This window comes from Malassezia japonica, chromosome 1 (genome assembly GCF_029542785.1).
Source record: "Malassezia japonica chromosome 1, complete sequence".
Lineage (NCBI taxonomy): Eukaryota > Fungi > Basidiomycota > Malasseziomycetes > Malasseziales > Malasseziaceae > Malassezia > Malassezia japonica.
Window position 1 is genome coordinate 1,780,932 of NC_083370.1, and position 20,039 is coordinate 1,800,970.

The 20,039-nt window shown below is 63.3% G+C and overlaps 15 protein-coding genes across 15 annotated transcripts; 8 read left to right on the top strand and 7 right to left on the bottom strand.

The window, feature by feature from the left end:
• Nucleotides 1-9: 9 nt before the first annotated feature.
• Nucleotides 10-1,183, top strand: MJAP1_000956 (uncharacterized protein; the record flags this gene model as incomplete). The annotated part of the gene is made up of 2 exons (XM_060264922.1): nucleotides 10-173; nucleotides 196-1,183. The coding sequence occupies 2 exons, from the start codon at nucleotides 10-12 to the stop codon at nucleotides 1,181-1,183; spliced, it is 1,152 nt and encodes a 383-aa protein (XP_060120905.1).
• Nucleotides 1,184-1,208: 25 nt separating this feature from the next.
• On the bottom strand, nucleotides 1,209-2,366 carry MJAP1_000957 (uncharacterized protein; the record flags this gene model as incomplete). The annotated part of the gene is made up of 1 exon (XM_060264923.1): nucleotides 1,209-2,366. The coding sequence occupies one exon, from the start codon at nucleotides 2,364-2,366 to the stop codon at nucleotides 1,209-1,211; it is 1,158 nt and encodes a 385-aa protein (XP_060120906.1).
• Nucleotides 2,367-2,434: 68 nt separating this feature from the next.
• Nucleotides 2,435-4,084, top strand: NMD3 (ribosome-binding protein; the record flags this gene model as incomplete). The annotated part of the gene is made up of 1 exon (XM_060264924.1): nucleotides 2,435-4,084. The coding sequence occupies one exon, from the start codon at nucleotides 2,435-2,437 to the stop codon at nucleotides 4,082-4,084; it is 1,650 nt and encodes a 549-aa protein (XP_060120907.1).
• A 1-nt stretch (nucleotide 4,085) lies between these two features.
• Nucleotides 4,086-7,127, bottom strand: MTR4 (RNA helicase; the record flags this gene model as incomplete). Its single annotated transcript, XM_060264925.1, has 1 exon — nucleotides 4,086-7,127. One exon carries the CDS (start codon nucleotides 7,125-7,127, stop codon nucleotides 4,086-4,088), a length of 3,042 nt encoding a protein of 1,013 aa, XP_060120908.1.
• A 65-nt stretch (nucleotides 7,128-7,192) lies between these two features.
• On the top strand, nucleotides 7,193-7,764 carry MJAP1_000960 (uncharacterized protein; the record flags this gene model as incomplete). The annotated part of the gene is made up of 3 exons (XM_060264926.1): nucleotides 7,193-7,459; nucleotides 7,482-7,629; nucleotides 7,661-7,764. The coding sequence occupies 3 exons, from the start codon at nucleotides 7,193-7,195 to the stop codon at nucleotides 7,762-7,764; spliced, it is 519 nt and encodes a 172-aa protein (XP_060120909.1).
• A 151-nt stretch (nucleotides 7,765-7,915) lies between these two features.
• Nucleotides 7,916-9,260, bottom strand: UBP1 (ubiquitinyl hydrolase 1; the record flags this gene model as incomplete). Its single annotated transcript, XM_060264927.1, has 2 exons — nucleotides 7,916-7,958; nucleotides 7,999-9,260. The coding sequence occupies 2 exons, from the start codon at nucleotides 9,258-9,260 to the stop codon at nucleotides 7,916-7,918; spliced, it is 1,305 nt and encodes a 434-aa protein (XP_060120910.1).
• Nucleotides 9,261-9,524: 264 nt separating this feature from the next.
• On the top strand, nucleotides 9,525-11,552 carry GSH1 (glutamate--cysteine ligase; the record flags this gene model as incomplete). The annotated part of the gene is made up of 1 exon (XM_060264928.1): nucleotides 9,525-11,552. The coding sequence occupies one exon, from the start codon at nucleotides 9,525-9,527 to the stop codon at nucleotides 11,550-11,552; it is 2,028 nt and encodes a 675-aa protein (XP_060120911.1).
• A 124-nt stretch (nucleotides 11,553-11,676) lies between these two features.
• Nucleotides 11,677-14,252, bottom strand: vps16 (Vacuolar protein sorting-associated protein 16; the record flags this gene model as incomplete). Its single annotated transcript, XM_060264929.1, is given in 3 exon segments — nucleotides 11,677-11,680; nucleotides 11,697-14,085; nucleotides 14,108-14,252. The coding sequence occupies 3 exon segments, from the start codon at nucleotides 14,250-14,252 to the stop codon at nucleotides 11,677-11,679; spliced, it is 2,538 nt and encodes an 845-aa protein (XP_060120912.1).
• Nucleotides 14,253-14,268: 16 nt separating this feature from the next.
• Nucleotides 14,269-16,036, top strand: DML1 (mtDNA inheritance, partitioning of the mitochondrial organelle; the record flags this gene model as incomplete). Its single annotated transcript, XM_060264930.1, has 2 exons — nucleotides 14,269-15,599; nucleotides 15,622-16,036. 2 exons carry the CDS (start codon nucleotides 14,269-14,271, stop codon nucleotides 16,034-16,036), a joined length of 1,746 nt encoding a protein of 581 aa, XP_060120913.1.
• Nucleotides 16,037-16,044: 8 nt separating this feature from the next.
• Nucleotides 16,045-16,495, bottom strand: DIB1 (U4/U6-U5 snRNP complex subunit dib1; the record flags this gene model as incomplete). Its single annotated transcript, XM_060264931.1, has 2 exons — nucleotides 16,045-16,442; nucleotides 16,465-16,495. The coding sequence occupies 2 exons, from the start codon at nucleotides 16,493-16,495 to the stop codon at nucleotides 16,045-16,047; spliced, it is 429 nt and encodes a 142-aa protein (XP_060120914.1).
• Nucleotides 16,496-16,611: 116 nt separating this feature from the next.
• On the top strand, nucleotides 16,612-17,044 carry MJAP1_000966 (uncharacterized protein; the record flags this gene model as incomplete). Its single annotated transcript, XM_060264932.1, has 2 exons — nucleotides 16,612-16,947; nucleotides 16,970-17,044. 2 exons carry the CDS (start codon nucleotides 16,612-16,614, stop codon nucleotides 17,042-17,044), a joined length of 411 nt encoding a protein of 136 aa, XP_060120915.1.
• Nucleotides 17,045-17,180: 136 nt separating this feature from the next.
• MJAP1_000967 (uncharacterized protein) lies at nucleotides 17,181-17,793 on the top strand (the record flags this gene model as incomplete). Its single annotated transcript, XM_060264933.1, has 5 exons — nucleotides 17,181-17,274; nucleotides 17,297-17,353; nucleotides 17,376-17,513; nucleotides 17,536-17,671; nucleotides 17,694-17,793. 5 exons carry the CDS (start codon nucleotides 17,181-17,183, stop codon nucleotides 17,791-17,793), a joined length of 525 nt encoding a protein of 174 aa, XP_060120916.1.
• A 16-nt stretch (nucleotides 17,794-17,809) lies between these two features.
• Nucleotides 17,810-18,314, bottom strand: MJAP1_000968 (uncharacterized protein; the record flags this gene model as incomplete). Its single annotated transcript, XM_060264934.1, has 2 exons — nucleotides 17,810-17,875; nucleotides 17,898-18,314. The coding sequence occupies 2 exons, from the start codon at nucleotides 18,312-18,314 to the stop codon at nucleotides 17,810-17,812; spliced, it is 483 nt and encodes a 160-aa protein (XP_060120917.1).
• Nucleotides 18,315-18,430: 116 nt separating this feature from the next.
• On the top strand, nucleotides 18,431-19,275 carry SIW14 (protein-tyrosine-phosphatase; the record flags this gene model as incomplete). The annotated part of the gene is made up of 3 exons (XM_060264935.1): nucleotides 18,431-18,771; nucleotides 18,794-18,903; nucleotides 18,926-19,275. 3 exons carry the CDS (start codon nucleotides 18,431-18,433, stop codon nucleotides 19,273-19,275), a joined length of 801 nt encoding a protein of 266 aa, XP_060120918.1.
• A 24-nt stretch (nucleotides 19,276-19,299) lies between these two features.
• Nucleotides 19,300-20,015, bottom strand: MAD2 (Mitotic spindle checkpoint component mad2; the record flags this gene model as incomplete). Its single annotated transcript, XM_060264936.1, has 3 exons — nucleotides 19,300-19,481; nucleotides 19,504-19,634; nucleotides 19,657-20,015. The coding sequence occupies 3 exons, from the start codon at nucleotides 20,013-20,015 to the stop codon at nucleotides 19,300-19,302; spliced, it is 672 nt and encodes a 223-aa protein (XP_060120919.1).
• Between the last annotated feature and the right edge of the window lie 24 nt (nucleotides 20,016-20,039).

The following is a 20,039-nucleotide window of genomic DNA, read 5'->3' on the forward strand; positions in this document are numbered from 1 at the left end:
AGGCTCTTTATGGCGACGGCGACGAGCACGGCAGGTGCGCCTGGCGCGCCCGAGCTGCAGCCCGCGACGCCCGCACAGATGGCGGCGATCCGGCGGCTGATCCAAGTCCTTGCGCGCCTCTTTTACGACGACGGCCATGTGATCCTCATCGACCAGCTCGTGAGCGTAGCCGTGTAGGTTTCTTCGCTTACCCAGCATCCCCAGCGATGTGCTTGCGCGGCGTGTCGGTCTCCAAGCGCGCGATCTTGGGTCGCTTGCGGCTAAGATGGTCGAGGACCGCATCCTCTCGATCCACCGCACGCAGGAGACCAAGGAGGGCATCGTAAGCCGCTCCTTCTCGCGGACGTACTACTACATCGACTACAAGCAGGTGCTCGATGTGACCAAGTGGCGCATGATGGCGATGCGCCGCGATATTGATACGCGCCTGCGCAATGGTCTAGACAACAAGGGGTACGTGTGCCCCCGGTGCCACCGCTCCTACTCTACGCTGGAGGTCGCACACCTGCTCGACTTTTCGCGCAACGTCTTTGTGTGCGAGGTGCCCGGCTGTTTTACCGAACTCGTCGACAACGAGGACGCAGAGGACGTGCGCAAGTCCAAAGATACCCTCACGCGCTTCAACGAGCAGCTGCATGGCGTGCAGCAGGCGCTGCGCAGCGTTGAAGGCGTCGCGCTGCCGCCGATGGACATCCACGCCTGGCTCGCCAAGCACGCCGCGCAGCAGCCGTGGCAGGCAGAGACCGAGCGCGACGATACGCGCCTCGTGCCCGGCGCCGCGCCCCCGCCCAAGCCCAAGGCGCCCCAGGTCACGATCGAGCTCAGCGGGGCAGACCCCGGCGCAGACTTTGCCAAGCAGCAGCGGCGCGCGCGCGAGGAGGAGCAGCAGCGCCAGCAAAACACACTGCCCGCGTGGCACCTGGCCTCGACGGTGAGTGGCGAGCAGACGGGCCTTGGCAAGGTCCACGCCGAGCGCCGCGCCGCCGATGCGCTCGTCGCCGAGACCAGCGCACAGCCCGAGGCACAAGAAGAAGTGGACGTCGAGTACTACACGCGCTACGCCTCGCAGCTCGACGAGTCCGCGAAGCGAGGCGCCGACGAATCCGACGCACCCGATGCAAAGCGCACACGCACCGAGGAGCCCGACGAGGAGGAGGATCTCGATATGGACGATGTCATTTAGTAGTGGTATCGTAATCTATTCTACATCAACGGGACAAGGCGAGCATCGATTGGATCGTGGCACGGCAGATGGGGCACGCGTACCGCAGCCGCGGCACGCGCCCATGCGCTCGGTCGTGTGCGCGCGACTTTTGCACACTGTCGCGCACACGCACCGCGCACTCCAGGCACAGGGCGTGCGTGCAGGGGAGCAGCACGGTCGTTGGCGCAAGCGTCATACAAATCGGGCACTCGGTCGCATCGCTGCCCAGATCGGGGTCTGCGAGCATCGGCGCGGTAGATGCGTCGCCGGCGCTCTCGTCGGGGTGCGCGCCGTGCTCTTGGTGCGCGCTCATACCAAAGAGCTGGTGCAGCTGCATAGCAAAGCCGGAAATATAGATCGACTGCGCGCCGTTGCGCAGGCGCCACGTACCGTCGCGCGGCTCTGCAAAGAAGCGCATGGTCTGCGCGTTGGGCTCGGCAAGCGCCTGGCCGTCCTCGTCGAGGGCCTCGATGATTAACGCAAGCTCGATCGGGCCGTCGTCTAGGTCGTTCGCCCACGCGCCATCCAGAACAAGAGGGAGAACGACGCGCATCTCAAAGCCGTGCACCACATCGCACGACGATATGCACCACCCCACAGGGTGCGGCGCGCCTCCCGACGAACGCACCGGTGGCACACCCACCGCACCGGTGCGGTGGGCGCCCACTACGTACAGGTCGAGGCGCGCGCGCGGCGCGGCGCAATCGCATGCGATCGCGAGCGTGTGCGTCGGCCCCGGCAGCTGTAGTGCGGTGCGCGTCGCCGGGTCCAGCGACAGGGTCGGCGCCGCGAGCGCCGTGGCGGGCGACGGCGTGGCGTTCGGGGCGCCGCCGAGCGTCGCGGTGGAGCGGTGGAGGTGCACGTACAGGTCCAAACTCGATACCCGCTGTGCGCTCTCCCGCTCGATCCACGTCTCTATTGTGCTGGTCGGAAGCGGTGCGTGGATCGCCGGCGGCTGGTCGGCAAAGTGGTCGCCGACATCGGGGCCGTATAGGCGCACGAGCTCCTCTTGCGTCTCGGGCGCAGTCTCGACTGCTTCATTCTGTGGCTGAGCGACCCCAGATACCACCGAGCTCCTATTTCCGGGCTCCCCTGGGTGGGTGGGGCTCGAAAGACCCCAGCCCCGCAGGTCCATCGCGAGTGTGGCCCTGGGCGACAGCATGGCGGCGGTCGGAAAACACGTGACCTCCACTGCCGCCTGAGAAAAAGTTGTGGCGCACGACGACCAGGATGGAGTACCATGCGCCGGTGGCGCAGCATATGGTCCTGTGTGCGGACTGTGGCACTCCCATTGAACCAAACAATGCGAATCTGTGTGCCAACTGTCTTCGGAACAGCGTGGACATTACCGAGTGGATCCCGAAGCAGGCCACGATCAACTTTTGCCGCAACTGCGAGCGGTACCTGAACCCCCCGAATACGTGGGTCATTGCGCAGCTCGAAAGTCGCGAGCTGCTGGCGATTTGTCTCAAAAAGCTGAAGGGTCTCAAGCAAGTGCGTCTGATCGACGCCAACTTTATCTGGACTGAGCCCCACAGCAAGCGCCTCCGTGTCAAGCTCACGGTGCAAAAAGAGGTCTTTACTTCGACCATCCTCCAGCAGGTGTTCGAGGTCGAGTTCCTCGTGCAGTATGGCCAGTGCCCTGACTGTACGCGCCTTGCCGCCAAGAACATGTGGCGCGCCTCGGTGCAGGTGCGCCAAAAAGTCGCACACAAACGCACCTTCCTTTACCTCGAGCAGCTCATCCTCAAATACAACGCACACCGCGAGACGGTCTCGGTGCTTGAAAAGAAGGACGGTCTCGACTTTTACTATGCGCAGCGCGCACACGCCATCCGCATGACCGAGTTCCTCTCGTCGGTCGTGCCGGTGCGCGTGAACAAGTCGGAGCAGCTGATCAGCATGGACGTGCACTCGAGCACGAGCAACTACAAGTTTACCTATAGTGTCGAGATCGTGCCGATCTGCAAGGACGACCTCGTGTGTCTTCCTCTGCGTGTCGCCCGCGCTCTGGGCAACATTGGGCAGCTGGTGCTTCCTTTCCGCATCAGCAATGTGATCAAGGTGATCGACCCGACCACGTTGCAGATGGCCGACATCACCGCCGAAAAGTACTGGCGCGATCCGTTCCCCGCGCTGTGTGCGATCCCGGAAATGGTCGAGTTCCTCGTGCTGGATATTGAAGTCACCGGTGGCGTCGCCCACGGCCCCCACGGCCAGACGATGGGCAAGTTTGCTGCGGCCGACGCGCAGGTCTCGCCGCTGAACGCGAATACCTTTGGCGAGGCAGATGCAGTGTACCACGTCCGCACGCACCTCGGCAACATCCTGCAAGCCGGCGACACGGTCATGGGCTACCACCTCAAGACGGCCAACTTTAACTCGGCAGAGTGGGACTCGCTCCCTGCCGACCGCGTTCCAGACGTGGTGCTTGTAAAGAAGAGCTACCCCGAGCGCAAGCGCCGCTCGAAGCGCAACTGGAAGCTCAAGAGTATCGCCAAGGAGGCCGAGGACCCGTCGCAAGAGGGCGCCGTCGGTCGCGGTGCGCTCGGCCGCCGCGGCGGTCTCGACTCGCAGCGTGTTGAGCGCGACTACGAGCTGTTCTTGCGCGAGCTCGAAGAGGACTCGGAGATGCGCCAGACGGTCAACATGTACCGCGACCAAGAAAAGATTGCGCGCGAGGCCGAGCGCCAGGCGCGGAAGGCCGCGGGCGAGTACCGCGACCCGTCGGGCATGGACCAGGACGAGGGCGACGAGGTGCAGACCGACGACGAGGGCATGACCACCGACAACGACTCGGAGTACGGCTCAGACTCGGAGCTGCCGCGCGTGGACATGGGAGAGCTCCTCGACGATATGGACGAGATGAATATCGAATAGCCTACAGATACAGCGAAGGACTAAAGATGATCGAGTTGGGACGCTCGAGCTTGGCGAGACTCTGCTCAAACTTTTGCTCGAGCTCCACGTTGCCAATCGCCTTGGCGGCGAGCATCATCTGGCGCAAGAGTTCCTGGAGGCGCCTAAAGGCACGGATGATGGAACCTTCAAAGACATCGGTCAGCTTGCAAATGTCAGAGAACTTGGCGCCTTGGCACCACTGCAGCACGGCCTCGATGAGCTCCACCTTGAAGCTCTGCACATACTCTTGCTCCACCACCGGCAGGCGGCACTCGACCGAGACGCGCGCAATGCGCCGCGCGGTGTCTTGGAGGACGCGGAGAGGTGCCGCAAGCTCCTCCTTCAGGCGCACGGGGTGCTCGCTGCGTTCGCCAAAGACAAAGCACGACAAAAGCGCCGCACACATCTCGGGCGACAACTCGTTAAAGGTGCCGTTAAAGATGAGCTCGGTGAGCAAGAGCTCGTCACCGGTGCTAATCTCGCACGCAACACGGCCCTTCTTTTCGACAATGTCGTCAGCACTCGTAAAGCCAAGGCGGCGCAGCACACGCTTGCGGCACTTGAGCTCGTCGAGCTGCAGCACATTGTGCGCGGCGGTGATCTTTTCCTTGAGCTCATTGATGCGGTCCTGCGCGGCCTGCTTCTCGGCATAGAGCGTATAGAGGCTGTCGAGGCGGTCCGCGTCCTGCGCGATCGGCGCGTCTCCCAGGCGCTTGCTCAGGATCTCGATCTTACCGAGCAGCTGCTGGAACGCATCGTCCGCGATCTTCATGTCCTTCACCGGGTCGAGCAGGGGCAGGCCGTTGGGGAAGCGGCGCTGCACCTCGGCCATGTTCTTGCCGAGCTGGATGCGTGCGTCGCGCATGCGTAGGTCTTTCGGCAAAAAGATGCGGATGCCGCTGATCGCCTGGATGGTCGAGAGGAGGACCGGCACGACAATCCATTCGCCTTTGTCGTCCGCCGACTTGGGCGCGATGCCCGCAAAGGACGGCGCCGTGTCGCGGTTCTTGGGCACGACCGTGCCACTTGCGCAATGGAGCACGACCTCGACAACGTACAGGCTGTGCGCCGGCGCACGTCCTTCCTCGACCCCTTTCGGGACGCGCTTCTGGTACGAAACGACGCACCCCCAGCCAAAGTCGAGCGCATCCTGTCGCACAGCGACAAGGCGGCCCGGCTGTAGGAACGGCAGCGAGTAGCTCGGGTGCCGGATTACCTCGGCCTTGTCGTCCTCGAGCTGGCGCAGCGTCTTTTTCATCGTGTAGTATTCGGCGATGCGCTCCTCGTCCTCGACGAAAATCGCATCACGCGCCTCTTCGGCGGCTTCGCGCTGCGCCTCGAGCTCCGGCACGCTCGCTGCGTTCTGGAACTGGAAGAAACAGTTGGTAAGCATGTACTCCGGCGAGACGCCTTCGACGCGCATCAAGTTCAGGATCATGTTGTAGCCGAGGTGGAACGCACTGTCCAGGCGGTCGGCCTCGCCCTTGACCATGGTCTTTGCGGCGCTCGGCTCGAGCTTCTCGTCAAACATCATGATCACAATACCGCGGTCGTCGAGACCACGACGGCCCGCACGGCCCGACATCTGGATGAACTCGCCCGAGGACAGGTTGCGGAACTCGTTGCCGTCCCACTTGCGCACAGCAGTAAAGACGACCGTCTTGGCAGGCATATTCAGACCAATACTAAAGGTCTCTGTAGCAAAGAGCACCTTGATGAGACCCTCTTGGAACAAAATCTCGATGACCTCTTTAAGGATCGGCAAGAGACCACCGTGGTGGATACCGATGCCGCGGCGCAGCAGCGGAAGGATATGCTCGATCTGCGGGAGCGAGCGGTCCTCCTCGCCGAGTGCCTCGATGGCATTGTTAAAGACGGTCGACACCATCGCCTTTTCCTCGTCCGTATTAAACTCGAGCTTGGACATTTGCAGCGCGAGGCCCTCACACTGCCGCTTGCTGAACGCAAAGACAATGACGGGGTTGTAGTGCTTGACCATGATCATCTTGACGATTTTGTAAATATCCGAAGGGCCGCCGTTGCCTCCTCCCTTCTTGGACTGCCCCTTGCGTCCTTTGCCTGCGTCGGCACTCGCAGGGTCGTCGCCACGCGCATCGGCCAGCGCGCCCATCGCTTTCTGGAAGTTGTCCTCGCGGAAAACCGACTTTTCGTCGACGACGAGGTGGATACCGTTGCCGCCCTGCGGGAAGAGGTAGTGCTGGAGCGGCGTCGGGCGGAAGTCGGTGTACACGACGTGGCATGGCTGCGAATGGATCTGTGCGATCCACTCGGCGAACTGCATCGCATTTGGAATCGTAGCCGAGAGGAATACGTAGCGCACCTTGCGCGGCAGGAGAATGATCGTTTCTTCCCACACCACGCCGCGCTCCTTGTCGCGCATGTAGTGAATCTCGTCAAAGATGACCCAAGCGACCTCGCGCATGATCTCTGAACCGCGGTAGAGCATCGAACGCAGAATCTCGGTCGTCATTACGAGGCACGACGCACTCGGGTTGATCGTGACGTCGCCCGTCATCAGGCCGACGTCGCCAAACTCGGCGGCAAACTCGCGGTACTTTTGGTTTGACAGCGCCTTGATAGGGCTCGTATAGACAACACGTTGCCCGTTCTTGAGCGCCTGCGCAATGGCGTATTCGGCGACAATCGTCTTACCAGCCGACGTGTGCGCCGAGACGAGCACACTCTCGCCGCGCTCGATACAGTACACTGACGTCTGCTGGAACGGGTCGAGAGTAAACGGCCACGACCGCGCCGGCGGGTCGTTTGCAACATGCTTCGAGAGCGGCACATAATCGTACCCCGGCGGAATCGCGACCTGGTGCCGCACGGAATGCGAGAGCTTCAGCATGGCGCTCTGCGCCTCTTTTTCGGCCTCGCTGGCCTCTGCCGGGACCTCACGCACAGCTTCGGATGTGAACTCATCAGTGACGACCGCCGCCGGCTCGGCGGTGCGCGCCTTCTTGCCGTCGTCCGCCCTGCCTTCTGTGCTGCGCTTGGCCATGAGGAAGCTTTTTTCGCCACGTGGCCGATCACCGCCGCGCGGCGTGTGGAGTGCAATTCACCACCATGGAGATTGTGCCTCGGAACGCCCCGACGCACGAGCAGACCACTGCGTCGAGCACGGCGCACGCCGAGACTGGTGTGCACGATGCAATGCGGTACGGCCCCCGTAGCATGCACGCGGAAACCGCCGCGGCATCCTACCACCCCGCCGAGAACCGCCTGGAGAACTGGGACGCGACGCAGCGCAGCTGGAAGCTGACGTCCCAGCGCAACATCTTTGGCCTCGGCATGCCGGTGCGCACGATGATGGAGCGCAAGATCGTGGCTCGCGTACGTGTTCCAACTAACGCAGGACCCTCATATGCCCGCGCGCGGTGTGTCGCGCGTCCACCTCGATATCCTCGACGGCACCGACGAATCGCTCGACACGGCCGACTTCCTTCCGTCGGGCGTCTCGGGCGAGACAGTGGACATTCATACGGCGATGGAGCGCAAGCTCGGTATGTACTAGTTATGTACGTAGTGGCGTAGACTCGCGCGAGGATGCATTGCTGGTGCCCCAACTGTGCACCGTGCGTGCATGCGGTTTGGAAGGGGGTATCGCCGCGTGCCCGAGCGAGTCGGTGCGCTCGTAAAAGAGCAGATAGGGGTTTTGTGCAAGGACGTCGGCGAGCGTACACGCTTCGACGCGCTCGTCGGAAACGCGCGTCCACTGCTTGCCGGCGCGCCTCCTGAATGCGACATAGTGCCCGTACGAATGCGCCCCGTAGTGCGTCACGACGGCGCTCAGGCGGTACTTGCACGGGATGCCGTTGCGTGCGGAGAGCGCCTGGGTGGGATGGGTCGAAAGCGCCGCGCCGGTCGTATACGGCGCGACGTTGAGGTGTTCGGGAAAGACCACGCGTGCATTGTTCTTGGTCGCACCAAACGAGCCGTACGCAAACGACGACCGATTTAGATGTAGGAGGAGCACACGCGGGGGCTTGGCGAGCATAACCTGCTTGGTGCTTTGGTCGCTCGGCTCGCGGATGAGGCGTACCCCTTCGAGAATCGCACTCTCTTCGATTTCCGATTCGTGCAGGCCTTGGCGCAGCGCATACTCGAGGCGCTGGACGTGGTCGCGCGCGCAGTCGCGGCCCTCAGTCGCGGCCTTGGCAGCGGCGCCAGACTGCGCTGCGGCCACCTGCTCGAGGCGCATTGCCTCGGCGCGCTCGCGTTTCAGCGTCGCGGCGAGGCTGCAGCGGTGGCAAATCCACTCGACCTGCTCGAGCTGCGTCCACTGCGCAAAGCACTGCTCGAGTGTGCACGACGCGACGCCGAGAGGGACAGTAAGGCTCAGGTCGGTCAGCGAAAAGTAGCGCACGGCCTCGGTGTAGCCGCAGCGCGCACACGACGTACGCTGCGCGCTCAGGCCGCGGAATGGGTTCGCGACGTTTGCCGCGTCGTACCCGAGGCTCGCGCGCAGGTGGCCAAGCTGCAGCGCGGACGGCGCCGTGATGCCACGCAGGCCCGCCTGCTCGGTCTGCAGCTGCTGGCCCCGCTCTGCCTGTATGTTGCCGAGCTCCTGGTCAAGCGCATGCAGCAGCAGCAGCGCCAGCTCCTGTGCATCCTGCTGCTGGTGCGCACTCAGCAGTGTGCGCATGCCGTTGGCCTGTGACACCTTGCCGAGGACCTGGATAAGCTGCTTGGGCGCAAGCGCCCCTTTTTTCGGCTGCGGCGTGTTGAGCGTGACGAGTAGCTCACGCAGCGCATCCGTGGCGGGCGTCGGCACATCGTATGTCTCGGCCATGCGCGTCACGGCGTCGAGGTACTCAGCGAGGGCCGCGACGCTTGCGAGACTCTGCAACACGCTGTTCATGAAGCAGTATACACCCGGGTTGTACAGGCCAATATAGTGCGGTGCATCGTCCTTGCGCACGCTGCCAACGCTCCTTGCGGCGGCGTCCGGTGCGAGTCCGTCGGGCGGCTGCCCGTACCGCGCATATGCTCCACGGGCGGTCCACGGCACGCGCTGTGTGCGACGCCGCGAGCCGGCCGGGGCTTCAGGGGCGCGCACACCAAATGGCCTCAAGACAGCGGTGCCGATCGAGAGGGGCACAGTTGCCACCATGGCGGCCATGTCGCCGGCCATGTTCATCCACAAAATCAGCTCGCTCTGCACAGCACGCGAGCTAAGCGCCACGACCAAAATCAAGACCAGCGCAGCTGCGGCCACCGATCCAAGCAGCAGCTGCGGTGCGACTAGCTCTTGTGCGCGTACTTCGGTCGCTCTTGCAATCCCGTACCCCAGCGCGATGCACCACGCTCGCTGCAGGTGCATGCAGCGTCTTCCGAGGAAATCGGTATCGGGGAAGTAAGACGGAACGGCTCGGCCTTTAGGCGCTTTTCTTCACGCATGGGCCTACTATCGCTCGGCACGCCGCTCGACTGGGCGGACGCGGTCCCCCTTGCGGAGCATGTGCGCGAGCATGGTGTCGAGCAGTTTCTTTCGACGTGGCGCGCAATCCGTGACCGCAGCGGCGACCGGCTGCTGTGGGGCGACGAGCTCGAGTACATGGTCGTGGCCTTGGACCGTGAGCAGCACACTGCGCGCCTCTCGCTCCGGCAGGGCGAAATTCTCAACGTGCTAGAGCACTCCAAGGCGATCGAGTCGCTGGAGCCTGGGAACCGCCCGACGTTCCATCCCGAGTACGGGCGCTACATGATCGAGAGCACGCCCGGAACGCCTTTCGGCGTTAGCGCTCCCGAGCTGCTCCGCGTCGAGGACGACATGCGTTTGCGGCGCAATATTGCGCGTGCGCACCTCAAGTCGAATGAGATTCCCATGACGCTCACGTCGTTCCCCCGCCTCGGCGTGACCGACGCGCCGTTCACTGATCCGCCGTACGAGGCGAACGGCAACGCAAGCCGCTCGCTCTTTCTGCCGGACGAGATTATCAACACGCACGTCCGCTTCCCTACGCTCACTGCCAACATCCGCAAGCGGCGCGGGTCCAAGGTGTGCATGAATGTGCCCATCTTTCCCGACACGAACACGCCGCGGCCGTTTATCGACCCTAGCATCCCCTATGATCGCGCGCTCTTTCCGGAGGACAGCGAGGCGAAGCTCGGTGCAGCGCTCCCGGATCACATCTACATGGACGCGATGGGCTTTGGCATGGGATGCTGCTGCCTCCAAGTCACGCTGCAGGCGTGCTCGGTGAGCGAGGCGCGCAAGATCTACGATCAGCTCATTCCGGTCACACCGCTGCTCCTCGCCGTGAGCGCCGCGTCGCCCGCGTACCGCGGCTACCTCGCGGACGTCGACTGCCGCTGGAACGTGATTTCAGGCGCGGTCGACGACCGCACGAATGCAGAGCGCGGCGCGGCGCCACTCAAGCCTGGGGAGCCGACGCACTCGTCGCGCACCGGTCCCCGGCGGCTGCGCAAGAGCCGGTACGATTCGGTGGACTCGTACCTGTATCCCGGCGTCCGCCGCGAGGACAACGACATGCCGCTCGAGATCGACGAGGGCGTGCGCGACAAGCTGCTCAGCGAAGGCGTGGATTTGCTGCTTGCCGAGCATATTGCACACCTCTTTGTGCGCGATCCGATCGTCATCTTTTCTGAGCGCATTGACCAGGACGACACGGAGTCCACCGACCACTTTGAAAATATCCAGTCGACCAACTGGCAAACGATGCGCTTCAAGCCCCCGCCCCCGGGCGGCAAGATCGGCTGGCGCGTCGAGTTCCGCCCGATGGAGATCCAGTTGACCGACTTTGAGAATGCAGCGTTTAGCATTTTTGTCATTTTGCTCACGCGCGCCATCCTCTCTTTCCACCTGGACTTGTACATGCCGTTATCCCAGGTCGACGTGAACATGCAGCGTGCGCAGCAGCGCGACGCAATCCACACACAGCGTTTCTTCTTCCCCACAACCTGGGGCAACCAGCGCGTGGCGCGGGGCGCGTCATGCCCGGCTACGCCGCTGAATCGCTCGCGCGCCGCGTCGCCGGCACTGGGTGTGCGCCGCAACGGGACGCCCGCGCCGCAGGCCCGCTCCGTGGGCGAGTACACCCTCGCGGAGATCTTCCTGGGAAAAGGCGACGAGCTCGTGGGTCTCGTGCCGATGATCCACAGCTACCTCGACGCACTACACCTCGACGTCAACGTGCGCTGCCGACTGAATCAATACATCGATTTTGTCGGCGCGCGTGCGGACGGCAGCCTTGCGACGACCGCGACGTGGATCCGCCAGTTTGTGCACAACCATCCTGCGTACAAGCACGACTCGGTGATCACTGAAGAAATCAACTACGAAATGCTCTGTACACTGGACCAAATCGAGCGTGGCGTCCTCGAGGCGCCGGGCTACCTACCCGCAGGCTACGCCGCGCGGCGGCGTGCGCTCGACAGCGAAATGCCGCGCGCACCGAACTAGGGGTGCAGCGCCGCCAAAAGCCGCGTCTTGGTCTCCTCCACCGGGCAGCGCTCGATGAGCGCTTGCAGCGCGTTGCGACTGCTCTTGTCGTGCGCGCCTTGCTTGCAGTAGTGGCATGCTTCGCTCAGCTGGCCCGCCTGCAACAGTGCGCTGACCACTGGCTCAAAGCCGCCCGGCGGCCGCCGCCCGACATGGCCCGCGAGCGCTTTCCAGTCGGCCATAGCAATCAGCGCTTGCATTTTGACCGCAAAGTAGGCGCGCTCCGGCATCTTGTAGTCGTGCTTGAGGCGTTCAGCACGTTTGTATAGCCCGTGCTGCACGCAAACCTCGATCGTTTTTGCCAGCGGCAGGCCGACAAGCGAGCCGCACGACGGCCGCACGCCCATCCCGGCCAGCTCCTTGTCGAGGCCCGCCTGGAAGCCGAGCAGTGTCGCACCCTCTTCACACAGCCGCGCATCTTGCACGTGCTCGCGGTCTTCCGCAAAGTGCTTCGCGGCGTCGCGCAGCGCATGGACGCGCTCGGCAACGTGCTGTGCGTCGCGCGGCGCCTCGGACACGCTCAAGAGGCCTTGGTCGACACGCCGGTCGTCCAGGAAGTAAAAGTCGCGCAGCAGCTCCTTGTCCTGCTCGCGTGCGTACCGCTCGAGAAGGCACGCGGCGAGGTGCGTGTACGTTGCCTCGCTGGGGGGGCGCACGCCGACCGTATCGCCTGCCACGCGCGGCTCGGGCGCCTGGAGCGGCGCCTGGACGATGCGGAAGAACTCGCCACGCGACATGCGCTGTTGCAGGCGGAAGAGCACATAGTAGATCAGGTCCGAGTCGCCGCACTCGACCGCGCGCTGCAGCGCAAGGCGGTGCTCACGCATGTGCAGCAGCAGGGGCACCTGGCCGATGGCACGCGCCTCGTGGTCGAGCAGCACGGTAGCGAGACGCGCACGGCCGGCCTGCCACGCCGTCAGCGCAATCTCGGCATAGTTCAGCGCGCCGGCTGCCTCGAACTTGGCAATGATAACCTGCGCGAGCGATGCGTCGTCGTCGGTACGCACAGAGGGCCGCGCGTGGGCAACCTTGGCGCGCGCCCAGTGCTTCAGCACCTGGTCGGCCCGTACCTGGAGATAGCTGCAGATGCGCTCCGCGGTATGGTGCTGGTGCCGCACACACAGTCGGTAGAGGAGCATCGACACGCCGTCGTCGTGCAGCGCCGCGTACTGCGCGGGGATGCCGATGCGGTAGTCGCGCACCGCGTTCAGCACACGCAGCGTGCGTGCGACTTGCAGGTAAGACGCGGTGTCGTACACGTCGACAAACGTCTTGCCAAAGAGTGCAGCCTTGAGTAGCTTTTGCTGGGTATGCACGTCCCACGCCTGGGACGCGGCCGCTATACACGTCTCGACGGCGGGCACGAGATCGTGCTGGATCGCTTGCACCGCTTCGTATGCACGGGGGTTGCTGCGCTGGGCAAGCTGCGACGCATCCAAAAGGATCGTCGAGACGTGCGTCGAGCCAGGCCGCAGCGCCGCCTCGGACGCGGCAGGCACCTTGTCGAGGTACTCGTGCGCCTCGGCGTGCAGCATCTGTAGGCCGCTCGCATCGCCTTGGAGATAGGTCGCCCCACGCACGCTGAGCGTCAGGGGGTCGTCGACCGGGCCGACGACGTGCACCGTGTCGTGCCATGCGAGCGCAACAGTATCGCCGCCGCACCACGCGATCGATGTGATGCCTGTGCCTCCGAGGCCCCCTTTGTCTTTGGGTGCAGGCGCAAACACAGGCTCTGCCAGCGGCGCCGCAATGGGCGGCGCAGCGCTGCACGTCGCGTACGCCTCAGACGTGCGCACGTCCCAGGTGCGCAGCGTACGCTGCAGGTCGGCCGTGACCACCTGCAGCTGCTTGTCGTGCGTGAGCAAAGCAAAGAGCTTGCCGTCAGGACTCGCACAGATCGCATCCAGCGGACCGTCGGTAGGAAGCGGCGTATACGCGCCGTCCTCGAGCGCATAGAGCGCCTCGGGCGTCGAGATCAGCACAGTATGCGACGCGGCACAGACGCCCCAGGCAGAAATGCGCTCCGCGTCCGACACGACGGGGTACTGCACAGGCGGCCGCGGTGCACCGCGCTCCACCCACGGTGATTCGGTGGTATAGTCGTCGTGCACGCCGGGAAAGAAACACTGCGCTACGCTCCCGTCCCGCAGCAGCGCATAGGCACAGGTCGGCAGCAGCTGCACGCTCGCGACGCCGACTTCGGCGGCATTCTCGCCGAGCGTCTGCATAACGTAGTGCGTGCTCGGCGTCGCCTCGATGCGCGCCTTGTCCGCGCCAGCATGGCTGGGGTCCAGGAGCGCATACAGGCGCACTTGGCCTTCGTCGGTCACCACCGCAAGCTCGTCGCGCCACGTAAAGCCGAGGCCAACGACACGCGTGCCGTCCCACGGAAGCGTCTCGAGCAGTTGCCCGGCACCGGTGTATACTTGGATCTTGGGTTCCACTGCGCCCACTTCGCCGAGCGCGACCAGTTGCGCCGGGTCCCGGAGAAGCGCTGCGTTAGTGCGCGCACATACCGATCAGTCCGCCGTCGCTCGACGACGCTACGAGGAACTCGTCAAGCCGCTGCAGAGACCATTGCATCTCGTACTCGGCTGTCCGCCGGTAGTACGCCTCGCCGAGCGCATGCCATTCGGCGGCCGGCTGCCATGCGTCGGGCATCGTCGTGACCTCCACAATGCATCCGAAGGAAGTCGTGCATTTGTCGTTCGGCACGGCCGCGAACCATGTGTCGACGCACTTTTGGAATGCACAGGAGTCGTACATGGAATACGGTGCGAGCGGGAGCGCGCCGCTCGTAGATCACGACGTGTCCTTCCGCGAAGGACTCGGCGTGGACGGCGCGCCGACCTATACGCCCCGTGCGCTTCTTTTTGATGTGCGCCAAGAGTTTGGCACGCTGCGCGCGCGCAATGCGCTATATGGCGCGTACGATGACGATGCGGCGCGCGCAAAGTGGCAGGGTGATGTTATCCAAACGCACGACGCGGTACAGCCGAGCTGGTACGCGGCCCAGCTCCAGCACGAAGACGGCGAAGAGGTCGCCGTCGAGGGGCGGCCGCTGCAGTACTGGTCGGACTATGCGCGGTGCCCGCTGCATCCGCACTCGCTCGTATCGGTCTCTGCGCCGGGTCTGCACGGAAGCTCGTACCTCGCGCCCTCCTCGTCGTTCGATACCTACGAGCAGGGCTATGCTGTCGCGCAGGAAATGGAAAAGGAGCAGTCGATCGTCGACGAAAACCTGCGCTGGATTACTGAGGATGCGAGCCTCATGCAGGGATTTCAGATCACGGCCAGTGCCTCGGACGCATTCGCCGGTGTCGGCGGAGCCTACCTTGCGTGGCTCGCCGACGAATACCCCAAGACGGAGCGCATCGTATTCTGCCGCAAGGTGGACGCGCCGCAAGACGATTCGCCGCGCTCGGCACGCCTGCGTGCAATTAATGCGATGAACGAGGTCGTGGCACTCGTGCAGTATGCGGACCTCGCGACGCTGCTCGTACCGATGGCCGCGTCTGCGCCGCAGAGTCCGTACGTGCGCCCCGACCTCGCCAATCTGCACGAATCAAGTGCGGTGCTCGCGACATACTTAGAGACGGCAACGCTCGGTACGCGCTTGCAGCAGCGCGAGAGCCTCGGTAAGCTCACGAGCCAGCTCAATTGGCGCAAAGATACCAAGATCGCGCAGCTCGGCGGCGTCTTTCCGACGCCGCTCCTAGCGCCGATGCGCACGCGCAAGGACCCTTCGGACGCGCTCATCGAGGCCATGTTTGCCGCGCGCAATATCACGATCGACACACCCCAGAGTGACCCTGGGGCAGGTGCGACGGCGCTCGCAGGCGCGTGGCACGACGTTTCGACGGGCTATATCGACGGCGCGCACCCAAGCGAGCGTGCCGCACCGTACGCCGAGTCGGTCGTTGCGCGCGACGCGGATCCGATGGCCGAAGCGCCGACACTCGCGGCCGTACGCCGCTGGAATCCAGCCCAAGCACCGCTTTTGCACACGTACGTCGCCCGACTCACGCAGAACCTATACGCCGCTCGCCTTTAATGTGCCGAGCGCCTACCCCTCCTACTTTCACGGCCTGCTGCGCGACGGACGCCCGCGCCCCGGCGGCGAGGACGAGCCGTCGTCTGTCACGGCGTTCCCGACGATTGCCTCGCTGCGCACGACGCCCGACTCGGTCGCGCTGCTGCGGAGCGCGCGCGACTTTGTCACATCGGTCCTGAGCGGGCACGAGCCGCTCGGCGCGTACGGCATCGCAAACGGGGCCCGTGCGGCGCTCGACGATGCGGAGGGGTGTGTCGGCGGACGCGATGGCCTACGGGAGATGCGCGAATCGATCGAGTCGCTCTGTGCCGCGTACGGCGCCGAGGACGAGGTACAGGCCGAGCCTGGCACCGACGAGGAGTGGGAGGACGACGAGGCATGGGATATATAACTAGCGCACTAGTAGCGGTACCGCGTCGAGTAGTCTTTCGGGCTCACCACGAGACCGCGGCCCTTGGACGCGCCACGGTAGACCGTCTCGATCAAGTCGATCATTTCCTGCTTGCTGTCGATCGCCCAGTTGATCTTGTTGTTGTTGCCTGTTCCCAGGTCAATCATGATATGCTTGTTGCGGAAGAAGAACATCACAGTGCATGGGTCATACAGCTCGTACATCTTGGTAAAGTCGGGCACCTGCGTAATGTCCACGAGGTAGACCACGGCGAAATTTTTGACGCGCTCGGACACGCCAAAGAGCGTCTCGTCCATCTTCATGCACGTCTCGTCCCAGTCGTGCCCAAAGCGGATCACCACTACGCGCTCCTCCTCGGACAGAATCGCCTGGTCGACATGCCAGCCTGCGTAAGTCGCGCTACATACCCGTCGGCAGGTGCGTCAGAAAGTAGGACATGCTGGACGAGGGGAGGATTAGTCAGCGCACTGACCATGCTGCGTCCATCGTGGTCCCTGGTCTCTCGCAACGTCCGTTGTGCGAATTTTGTTCCGGTCCGCTCTTTCGCTAGTACTATGTCTACGCCGCAACAACTTGCCGATGACCACTGTGTGCCGTGCTCCAAAAAGGCCATTCGCGAGCTCGGCCTGGAGAAGATGAGCACCAGTGACGTGCAAACGACGCTCGCGACGCTCGCCCCGGGCTGGACGCTCAAGGCGCAGCCGGTTGCGGGCGAGCCCGAAGCGCTTCCCGAAGCGCTGTCCAAGGTGTACCGCTTCAAGAACTTTGCCACCGCATCGCAGTTTGCGTCCGCGGTCGGCAAGGAGGCCGATGCGGAAGGACACCACCCTGCGATCCTGCTCGAGTGGGGAAGCGTCGCGGTCTGGTGGTGGAGCCATGCGCTTGGTGGGGTACGTGATCCTACTAACGCAGTTGCACAAGAACGACTTTGTGATGGCCGCACGGACCGACAAGCTTGCCGAGTCTGCCGAGGGCCGCAAGGAGTAGGCCATAGAGAAAAGAGCTATACCAATGCTGTGTGGCAGGATTGAGCGGGGCAAGGGCTATTGGTCACATCGTACATGCGAGCATCGCTCGGCCAACTCCCCCCATCGTCGGCGGCGATGTGGAGGCGTCCGCTACCATGACCGAAGGGGTGCCACTGCGCCGGCGCTACGTCGACCTCTTTTACTTTGTGTACTTTGCCTTTCATCTTTTCGCGAGTCTCTGTGTAGACAGTGCGTAGCTATGCTGACCCAGTCCAAGGCCTGCTCCCCCCCGCGGTCGTTCCCGAGGTGCTGCGAAACGTGCTGCAAGGTAGGCTGCATGGCTCACCCAGACTATTTAGAGCAGAGTGCGGACCCCCTCATCCCCAATGTGTGGCACCCCCGCTATGCGTGGTTCCGCGTGTCGCTTCTTAGCGAGTTTGTGATCCAGGTGCCTGCCTTTGTCATTGGCATGGTGGCCCTTTGGAACGGTACGCATCCCAGCTTACGCAGACGACAAGCGCGTGTACCCTTTGCTGGCCGTGTACGGCCTGCTGGGCTCTTTTACGACGCTGCAGTGCATTGCGATGGTGACGATGGGCGAGGAGCGCGCGCTCCTCTCCTCCGCCAATCTCGCGTTTATCCTGCAGTACGTCGCGTGTCTGACACAGAAACTATATCCCCTTTTTTGTGCTCCCGGGCGTGATCATGGTCGACATGGTGGTGCGCATTATGCGCCTCTTGTCTCCTCGCCGTATCAAGACCGAATAAAGGATTATTCGCTACATCAGTGGTGGTGGTCCTCCTTGCCGTGCGTGTTGACCTTGTAACCGACGATCTTGCGCTTGCCGATCTGGATTAGTAGAGATACGTACCATCTCACCGATGGTGAAGATGCCAACAGCCTCAACACCGTAGACGGCGACCGTGCGCCACTGGCCCGCAGGCAGGGTGTGCGTCCACCACGAGGGGTTGCTCAGGTTCTGGAAGATCTGGCGGTAAGCCGAGACCCAGGTCTGGAACGAGGTCGGAGGAGCGAGCTTCTCCGAGATGTACACCTGCTTGGCAAGCGAGCCGGCAACACGCAGGTTGTACATGATCGGCTCCGCGTACGAGCCAAGCGCACGCTCGGCAGCCTTGGCAACCGAGGTGCCGATCTGCTGGGCGCGCTCCATCAGAGCGTTGCCCTGGCCGGGCGCAGTAGCGTAGGTGCGGGCCGACTGGCGGCCAGCAAGACGAGTCGCCTGCGACATCGACGTCGCGCCACGGATCATTTGGCGGTTGAAAAACATCACTCCTGCGATCGCCGTCGGATGCCAGCGGGTGACAAACAAACTTGCCACGGCCGAGGCATGCCGACGGTCCGTTTCGGCCGGGGCCACGTGGCTCTTCCCACGGTGGCTCGAGCATGCTGACCGAGGCGCCTGCCGCGCCGAACGTGCCGATCGACTACACGGCGCTGCTCTGCCGGCGACCGGGTGGCGAAGCGGATGCTCCTGCGCCTCCGATCAGGCTCGCGTTTCTGCACCGGATTTTGGAGGAGAATCAGGCGCAGCAGGACCGCCGAGCGAGCGAGGAGACGAACGATGCGATGGCCAGTTCCTCGGCTGCGCTTGAGGAGAAGAAAGGCGACGAGGACATGATTCCGCCGGATAACTTTGCTATGGTTAATTCGTGGCTGTACCGCAGCAGTTTTCCGAAAAAGAAGCACTTTCCTTTCCTCAAGACGCTTGGCCTGCGCAGCGTGCTGTACGTCGTGCGACTGACCCAGTACCCTGATTCTGGAAGACTATCCCGAGCAGAATACGCATTTTTTGGACGAAAATGGGATCACCTTTTTCCAGTACGGGATCCCCGGCAACAAGGAGCCGTTTGTGCAGAGTACGTGCACGATCTAACGCAGTTCCCGAAGAGACCGTGACCGCAGCGCTCGCCACGATTCTCGACAAGCGCAACCACCCGATCCTGATCCACTGCAACAAAGGCAAGCACCGCACCGGGTGTGTGATTGGGTGCCTGCGCAAGCTGCAGCAGTGGTCGCTGACGACCATTTTTGACGAATACCGGCGCTTCTCGTTCCCCAAAGCGCGCAGCATGGACCAAGAGTTCATTGAGCTGTACCGCGAGAGCGCGGTGTGGCCGCTCATTGAGCCGCAGTACCTCCCGAACTGGGCGGTGCTGGTGAAAGGCGAGCCGATCCTTCCGGGCAGCGTCCAGGAAGAGACCGAGGACCCCGAGATGCGGGGCATGTAGGCATAGTGTACAACAGATTTACGACTATACATCGTCTTCCTCGCGACGGTAGGCGACCATCGCGTCGACGCGGTGGACGTGCGTCGAGAAGCTGCGCAGCTTCACCTGCTCAGCCTGTCCTTCGGCAATGAGCCGCGCGTTCGACTCGGCCCACTCGACCGGGACCTCGACGTCGGAATCGGTATAGGCGAGGATCTGGAAGGCGCCTGGGTCAGCACATGCACGTACATGGCTCCTCGAGCATCGGCAAAAAGGTGCACGAGGCGGTGATCTGCTTGATGATCGCCGCAATCTCGGCTTTGACCTGCGCGTCGGTCTTTTGGACGGACTTGGGTGCGCCGGCAGCCACAGGCGCGTCCCTGCGTTAGCTTCCGTACGTACGCTTGCGACGCATCCAGGCCCTCATTCACCACTTCAATGTCAAACTGCCAGCGCTCGACCGTCTCTTGGGTCTCTTTCTCGACAATGGCCACTACCAGGCGCCGAACCTTGCCTTGCTCGAGCCACGTCTTGAGCTGGCCCATCGCACGGTCCAAATAGTCCGCCAGGTCGTCATCGGTCGTCGACAGCATCTGGAGCCCAAACTTTTTCACCGTCCGAAAGTCCTCGGAGGGATAAATGGAGCGCTGGTACAAAATGCTCTGCACAGAATAGTTAAAAAACTCGTGCACCAGTGCCGTCGACCCTTTCAGCGTCAGGTGCGTGCGCGTCGGCGCCGCCTGCGCTTGGACTTGCGCCATGGTCGTTGGAGCCACGTGGCAACG